Here is an 8,915-nt window from a genome sequence, read left to right as displayed (position 1 = left end):
CCAGGTGTTTCAGGAGTACATAACAGGACCCCATTCTGTATGCCTTCCTCGGTCATCTTCCTGCGCTGGCTCTCGCCCTCCTGCCCTGCGCCTCGCAACCAGTGTCCCAAGCCGGTAACCTCGGATTTTGGCGGGCAAGCAGCAGTCCCCTGAATCCTATGTGGCTACCTTTTTAACGATGTAGTTGCGGTTGTGAGCAGCTGCACCCAGAAAGTACAGAAGCCTCCGGTTTTTAGCTGAGCCTTGTAGTTCTCCACTAGTTAGGGGCTGGTCCCCTTTGCGGCCTGATCCCTCTACGCTCCTGCAGACTCGGGCGCACAGGTGGCTTTCTGCACTTCCCGTGTCCCTGGGATTCCCTCACTTCTGGAGCCTTCCTCTGCTCCCTTCCTCGTCCTGTCAGTCCTCCTGGGCTCCTACAGAGCTCCTGCTCCCACTACTTCTCCTCAGACTGTCTGACTCTTTCAAGATGGTTCCCTCTTTATATACTCCTTCTGAAGTGCTCCCCTGTACTTCTTCCTCCACCCACACCCACTACATGGTTCCACCCTCCAGCTAGGGACCAGGGACTGTGCTCTCCCTTAGGAGCAATCTCGCCCTGCCCTACTGAAGTGCAGTGTAATGGATGCAAGTGTGTGGGTCCCGGGCAGTACTCCATCCTTACCTGAGAGTGGGATACCACACCTCTGGGTGAGATGCAGTACCTCTGTGACGACCGAACCCGCAGGGGCGCCACATAGGCATCATTCAAATTGAAACACCAGGGGGCACCATAAGAGCATCCTTTACAGTTATTCCAGTAAACAAAATGGTGTTCAGGGGAGAAATATCAATGGAGCTTGACTGCAAATGACAATCGTCGTTAACTCATTATATAGACATTTCTGAGCGTTAGCATAGCATTAAAATCAGTTGTGGCCCGAGGAGCTGTGCACTTCACTGGTCTTAGGGAACTTTTCAATTTCATTATTTTAGGCGTTGACTTTAGTGGGGAGTGAACGTCCCAACTGAAACACAGCGTTATATAGTGTGGTGGTCTTTGTGGTATGGTGGGAAGTCTAAGGCTATGTTCCCACAATAGGTTTTTGACGTTGTGAATATTCTGCACCACTTCTACATTTTTTTTTAGAAAATATGCAGCGTAAAAAACCTCACCAAAAACATCATCATGGGAACGTAGACTTAGCATCATTTGCTTTTTTTTTTTTTTAAGTCACTTTTCTTTTTTTTTAGTCTCGTGCTATTCTTCAAACTTGTGCATGTGGTTCATGAATTTTGTGCAAAATAGAAATGCTCTTTATTTTTGTCTTTAACCTTTTAGCACATAAAATCAAATGTTCTGCTAAAATGTTGCAAAATTTGTTAAAAAATAAATAAATTAAGATGTACATAAAATCACTCTGACAGGCCGGGGTCTATGGGTTGGTAGTGTGGTTGGGAGGTGGGGAGAGGGGATTATAGTACATTTGTGCAAAAATTTAGCGACTTTTTAAACAAAGTTACAATTGACGAATAAGCTAAAAACATCTAGAAGCCCCAAACCTTGCCTATCATGGAGAAAAAAAGAAAATGAAAATAAAGCAAAAACTAGTAAAAAAAAAAAAAAGGGACACAAATACAATAATGAGTAGGGGCCCGAGTCATTGTGATATGGTAGGAAGACTTCGTTTTCTTTGCCACTGAAAAATCTAGCATTTTGTCTATACAGGGTTGTCCAAAAGTAGGTGGACAGAAAGTGTAATAAGGTTATGAAGGGGGAGATTTATCAAACATGGTGTAAAGTGAAACTGGCTCAGTTGCCCTTAGCAACCAATCAGATTCCACTTTTCATTCTTCACAGACTCTTTGGAAAATGAAAGGTGGAATCTGATTGGTTGCTAAGGGCAACTGAGCCAGTTTCACAGATCTAGTGTTCACAGATAGATCTCCCCCAAATCTGTTTTCTTTTCAGATAATTCAGATAACACATAATGGCAAATAATTTAAATACAGATCAAAGAAAATGGATTTTAACAGAGTATTGGAAATCTCAAAATGCTGAAACCGTTAGAGCAAATTGGGTTGAAACATTTGGTACTCAAGCCCCAAAGAGACAAACCATTTACCGCATTCGTGACAAATGCCACTGGCTCAATCCTTAATGCTCCAAAAACTGGTCGACCCAAAACAGTCTGTACAGAAGATAATAAACAACTTGCTGCTGAAACATTTGTTCACAGTCCAAAAAAGTCCACCAGAAGAGCCTCTTTGGAATTGGGAATTTCACGAGCTTCTATCATGCGAATCCTGAAATCTATTGGGTTGAAGCTGATCGTCCACGTCTAATTCATGGTTTATTGGAGGATGATCCAGACGGGCGTCTGCAATTTAGTGAGATTATGCTTAACGAAATTGAAGAAAATCCAGTAATTTTAGATAACATTATGTGGAGTGATGAAGCTTCTTTCAAATTATCCGGCCACATTAACAGACATAATTGTATTTACTGGTATAATGAGAACATGCATTTAACATTAGAGCAACAACTAAATGAGCCTGGTGTCAATGTTTGGGGTGGTATTTCAAGTTTTGGTGTTTTAGGACCAATATTTTTTGATGGAACAGTCACAGGAGATAAGTATCTCGAAATTCTAATGAATCAAGTAGTTCCCCAGTTACAGCAACAGCCTAATTCAAATGACCTTTATTTCCAACAAGATGGGGCCCCTCCACATTATTCAAGAGTAGTCCGCGAGTATCTTGATGAAACATTTCCTAATAAATGGATTGGCTGAAGAGGCCCGCTTGATTGGCCGACACGTTCACCAGACTTGACCCCAATGGATTTTTTCTTTTGGGGAGTACTCAAGGACAAAGTTTATAGTCGAAAACCAAAAAGTGTCAGTGATTTGAAAAATTACATAAGAGATGCATTTCAAGAAATTAATACCCAAAGAGACTTGTGCAAAAAAGTTTGTCGAAGCGTAAGAGGCGACTTCAAAGCTGTGCAAATTGCAATGGAAAACAGTTTGAGCACCGGCGCTGATAAAATTTAAGGGCTTTTGTATTATTGTTCAGAATAAAATGTAGTTGTCAATGTTATGCTTGTGTTAGTAAATATCATTTTAGATATAAATCAAAATAAATGTTATTATTTTCTGGCCACCTACTTTTGGACCACCCTGTATAGAAATGTGATGTCACTAAAACAAAATTGATTATATAGGAATATTTCAGGTTGATTTCAATGTTCAGAGTTGTTACTTGAGTCCAAAATCCTCTCTAAACACAACCGTGGAATAGGTGTAAGAGATGAACATCTCATGTAGAACCACTTTGTCACAGCACCCCTTCAGTCTAGGACAGGGGTCTCAAACTCGGCTAAGTATATGGGCCGCACATAGTAAAAAATGTGAATTTGAAGGGCCGCATTCTTTGCAGGATGATATGAAATTTTTAACATTTTTGGCTTTATTTTATTCTTTTACATGGCATTCATTTTATGGGCTATGATACAGTTTTATAGTTTTTACAATGTAATGTCCTCATCTTGTAGTAGTTTCCCCATCTCATGGTAATGTCCCCATCCATGTCTGCATCTTGTTGTAATGTCCCCCATCTTGGTCCACATCTTGTAGTAATGTGCCCATCCTGGTCCCCATCTTGTAGTAATGTGTTCATCCTGGTCAGCATCTTGTAGTAATGTCCTCCATCTTGGTCCCCATCTTGTATTAATGTCCTCCATCTTGGTCCACATCTTGTAGTAATGTGCCCATCCCAGTTCCCATCTTGTAGTAATGTGCCCATCCTGCTTCCCATCTTGTAGTAATGTGCCCATCCTGCTCCCCATCTTGTAGTAATGTGCCCATCCCAGTCCCCATCTTGTAGTAATGTGCCCATCCTGCTCCCCATCTTGTAGTAATGTGCACATCCTGGTCCCCATCTTGTAGTAATGTGCTCATCCTGGTCCCCATCTTGTAGTAATGTGCTCATCCTGGTCAGCATCTTGTAGTAATGTCCTCCATCTTGGTCCCCATCTTGTATTAATGTCCTCCATCTTGGTCCACATCTTGTAGTAATGTGCCCATCCTGCTCCCCATCTTGTAGTAATGTGCACATCCTGGTCCCCATCTTGTAGTAATGTGCTCATCCTGGTCCCCATCTTGTAGTAATGTGCTCATCCTGGTCAGCATCTTGTAGTAATGTCCTCCATCTTGGTCCCCATCTTGTATTAATGTCCTCCATCCTGGTCCCCATCTTGTATTAATGTCCTCCATCCTGGTCCCCATCTTGTAGTAATGTCCTCCATCTTGGTCCCCATCTTGTATTAATGTCCTCCATCTTGGTCCACATCTTGTAGTAATGTGCCCATCCTGCTCCCCATCTTGTAGTAATGTGCCCATCCTGCTCCCCATCTTGTAGTAATGTGCACATCCTGGTCCCCATCTTGTAGTAATGGCTTATGGTGGTCCCTAACTTGTACAACATTCAACTGAACAGAATCACTGACTTCTGCGGCCCTCAGGACCAGGCTGCAATCATTACTGGGGCTCCAGTGCCTGCGGGCCGCATTAAGTAGCCTCAGGGGCCGCATGCGGCCCTCGGGCCTCGTGTTTGAGACCCCTGGTCTAGGAGGTGAATGGGTCTCTGAACTTCTCATGTGAAAACTAGTGCACAGTCACAGATAAGGGAACAAAACCCTAAACCATATATACAAAAAAAGACAATGTAAAAATGTTTATAATTATTATTTTATTGATAGAAAATAATTTATTTTCATCACAAAATTAAGTGAAAAGGAATTTTCCGAGTTGGATATCATTTACAGTATTTTTTTCCATGACAGTTTCTAAGGTCCACAAATAGACCTATTTTATTACATCTAGCACACGTATTGGGTGCATATTACCAGAAGACATCACAAAACAAATCTCACATTTCAACTCTTAAAAAAATAAAATAAAAAATCAGGCACTGGAGTCCAAAAATGGTCCTTACCCCATAGTAGTACTATAAATGATGCGGGATAGTTGGGATGCATCAGATTGTCCATTGGGGAACATGAGCTTTAATTAACATTTCCGCCTATAATGGACGTCCACTATGACAGGATTAGAGCCGTTCTGCTGAATTTTGGAGCCAAAAAATTATCCATGAGTTTTAGATATGTGACCATGATAAGTTCAGGAGAAGATTTTATTCCATGAACATAATTTTCTACAGCAATCTTTACACACCTCTATTTACAGCTCAAATGCTATTTTATGGTTTTCATTGTCGAGATACATAGAAGTCAATGGAAGCCAACACTGATAAGTGTCCGGACATCTCTATTGACTTCTATGGGGAGAGAAAAATAAATCACATAAATATAACATTTGTGTTAAAACAGTAAGGAAATTCTGAAAATATATTACCTAGTACTAAGGTGGGGTTAGAGAGTGATTTTAGCCAAGGGATAACGAACAAGTCTTAAAATATATGTGTGATGTCTCCTATACGGACAACCTTTTTTTAATATTTGCATTCCTCATAAAAAAAAAAAAAATTCTTGAGCATGTTTTCTTAATAATCTATTTGTGTCATTCCTCTGTTATTCTTCCTGGAACCATAGGAATAATCTGACAACCGGACATGGCCATTTTTACCAGCGTTTTACAGTACCAGCAAAGTCTATGAGATTTCAGAAATCTCATGCACACATCTAGTTTTTTTGTCCTCAGTATTTTGTGGAAAACCTTGGTTTTTGCAAAATCTAGCAATATCACTTCTTTCAGTGTTTTTCAACTATTGAAAGCAATGGATAGTGGAAAAAAAAGCAGGTATCAGGTTTTGCTGCGTTTTTGGTGCCAAAAAAATAACCTGACAACTTTATCAGCATGCTCAAGAGGCAAATGAACACTGACAAAACCGCACCAAAAGCACAGCAAAATCTCAGGAAAACCTGCATTTTTGAGTCCGTAACTTCACTTCCAAGAGAGCAGGTTTTGCTGCAGAAAAATAAACGCAGCAAAAGCTCAACGTATGAACATATCCTTAAACAGTTATTTAAGTAGCAGCAAGGTCCTCATGTAACTTTGCTTCTTTCTCTGCAGCTCCTGCCTCAGCCAACTCCATAGACTGCTATGGGCAACAGCTGTAACCTGATCTCTCAGCGAGCTGATAATCTGTCTCATCAATTTTTTCTTAGGACAGATAATAGCAGTGAATTAAAAGTGGATGATCAGTATAGAAGACAGGAGGATGAGAAGAATTTTCCTATTTCTAATTATTTGTGAAAATAAAGGATTACTCTTTAGAAAAAAAAAAAGAATATGCAGGTTATTTATGCGGATGATATACTAAACAGATATTTCAGGAGAGCTGACAAGTCTCCTTTAATGTGTATTCTCGTACGGTGTCCTGTACTGTCATCTAAAGGGGGCTGATCGGGTCTTTTAGAGGAAGACCCCAAACACAAAGCGTCATGTGAAATGTATTTTTCCTACAGTGCATTGGTTCTTGTCATTAACCTGCTTAATGCTAAGGATTTAAATCAATATTGTCGGACTGTGGAGTCATAAACTAGGAATTGTAATAGTTTGTGAATGGTACTTTATGTAGCACCTGTCTACATATTGTAGGTAACGCAGTACTTTTGGATTTTCAGTAAGTCCCCAGGATCAGGGCAGCGCAGGTGTAATATGGAGTACAATACAGATAATGATCCCGAACATCCACAGCACAGGCACCACAAGTCCCAGGCTATGACAGTGGACAAGCCTAAATTTTGTTCTCGACTGGTCCAATTTACTCTTCAAGGTCCATTTTTAATGCTTCTTATTTTCCTTGCAGGGTACAGGGGCCCGATAATTACTCAGCCTTTTTGGCCTGGTTTTGCAGGATTTGTCGTTGCAGTCTCATAAGGTCTATAAACAGGTTACGTCCTAAGATTTCAGAGGCGCACACCACCGCTGCATTTAAAGCCCCGGCAAATCCGCATAAGAGGAGATCTTGACCTAAGAGGGTGGAAAAGAAAGATACTTTGCTAAGTAGAAGAAGGGATTATGAGCTCATTATATTCCATCAAACATTTTAAAAAATAATTTTATATATATATATATATATATATATATATACATACATACACAGTACAGACCAAAAGTTTGGACACACCTTCTGATTTAAACATTTTTCTGTATTTTCATGACTTTGAAAATTGTACATTCACACTGAAGGCATAAACAGTATGAATTAACACATGTGGAATTATATACTTAACAAAAAAGTGTGAAACAACTGAAAATATGTCTTATATTCTAGGTTCTTCAAAGTAGCCACATTTTGTTTTGATGACTGCTTTGCACACTCTTGGCATTCTCTTGATGAGCTTCAAGAGGTAGTCACCAGAAATGGTCTTCCAACAATCTTGAAGGAGTTCCCAGAGATGCTTAGCACTTGTTGGCCCTTTTGCCTTCACTCTGCGGTCCAGCTCACCCCAAACCATCTCGATTGGGTTCAGGTCTGGTGACTGTGGAGGCCAGGTCATCTGGCGTAGCACCCCATCACTCTCCTTCTTGGTCAAATAACCCTTACACAGCCTGGAGGTGTGTTTGGGGTCATTGTCCTGTTGAAAAATAAATGATGGTCCAACTAAATTCAAACCGGATGGAATAGCATGCTGCTGCAAGATGCTGTGGTAGCCATGCTGGTTCAGTATGCCTTCAATTTTGAATAAATCCCCAACAGTGTCACCAGCAAAGCACCCCCACACCATCACACCTCCTCCTCCATGCTTCACGGTGGGAACCAGGCATGTAGAGTCCATCCGTTCACCTTTTCTGCGTCGCACAAAGACACGGTGGTTGGAACCAAAGATCTCAAATTTGGACTCATCAGACCAAAGCACAGATTTCCACTGGTCTAATGTCCATTCCTTGTGTTCTTTAGCCCAAACAAGTCTCTTCTGCTTGTTGCCTGTCCTTAGCAGTGGTTTCCTAGCAGCTATTTTACCATGAAAGCCTGCTGCACAAAGTCTCCTCTTAACAGTTGTTGAAGAGATGTGTCTGCTGCTAGAACTCTGTGTGGCACTGACCTGGTCTCTAATCTGAGCTGCTGTTAACCTGCGATTTCTGAGGTTGGTGACTCGGTTAAACTTATCCTCAGAGGCAGAGGTGACTCTTGGTCTTCCTTTCCTGGGGGGGTCCTCATGTGAGCCAGTTTCTTTTTAGCGCTTGATGGGTTTTGCAACTGCACTTGGGGACACATTCAAAGTTTGCCCAATTTTTCGGACTGACTGACCTACATTTCTTAAAGTAAGGATGGCCACTCGTTTTTCTTTACTTAGCTGCTTTTTTCTTGCCATAATACAAATTCTAACAGTCTATTCAGTAGGACTATCAGCTGTGTATCCACCTGACTTCTGCACAACACAACTGATGGTCCCAAACCCATTTATAAGGCAAGAAATTTCACTTATTAAACCTGACAGGCCACACCTGTGAAGTGAAAACCATTTCCGGTGACTACCTCTTGAAGTTCATCAAGAGAATGCCAAGAGTGTGCAAAGCAGTCATCAAAGCAAAAGGTGGCTACTTTGAAGAACCTAGAATATAAGACATATTTTCAGTTGTTTCACACTTTTTTGTTAAGTATATAATATAGTCATGAAAATACAGAAAAATCTTTAAATGAGAAGGTGTGTCCAAACTTTTGGTCTGTACTGTATATAATATATATATATATAATATATATATATATATATATTTACATAATGTATCTTAAAAGGGGTTTTCTAACGAACAAAAGTACATTTTAATCAATAGATCTTGGAATAATAATAAGTTCCACAATTGGATGTGTTTAAATAAAATGTTCCTGTGGTGAGATAATCTTATAAATGTGCCCCTGCTGTGCACTGTGTAATGGCTGTGTCTGACCATATAGGGATATGGTCTGAT

At 40.6% G+C, this 8,915-nt stretch overlaps 1 protein-coding gene across 1 annotated transcript in view; it reads right to left on the bottom strand.

Moving 5' to 3' along the window:
- Nucleotides 1-4,711: 4,711 nt before the first annotated feature.
- The window catches only part of LOC141166758 (all-trans-retinol 13,14-reductase-like), a 48,684-nt gene continuing 44,480 nt past the window's right edge, over nucleotides 4,712-8,915 (bottom strand). Inside the window, 1 exon segment of the mRNA XM_073653740.1 lies at nucleotides 4,712-6,974. Within this exon segment, the coding sequence (XP_073509841.1) occupies nucleotides 6,829-6,974 (146 nt within the window). The 3' untranslated portion in view covers nucleotides 4,712-6,828.

The sequence above is a fragment of the Phyllobates terribilis genome, unplaced genomic scaffold, assembly GCF_046119375.1.
Source record: "Phyllobates terribilis strain yellow unplaced genomic scaffold, ASM4611937v1 Scaffold_11__3_contigs__length_659146591, whole genome shotgun sequence".
NCBI classification, from domain to species: domain Eukaryota; kingdom Metazoa; phylum Chordata; class Amphibia; order Anura; family Dendrobatidae; genus Phyllobates; species Phyllobates terribilis.
The sequence above is the reverse complement of the archived record's forward strand: the minus strand, read 5'-3'. Positions and strand labels throughout refer to the sequence as shown.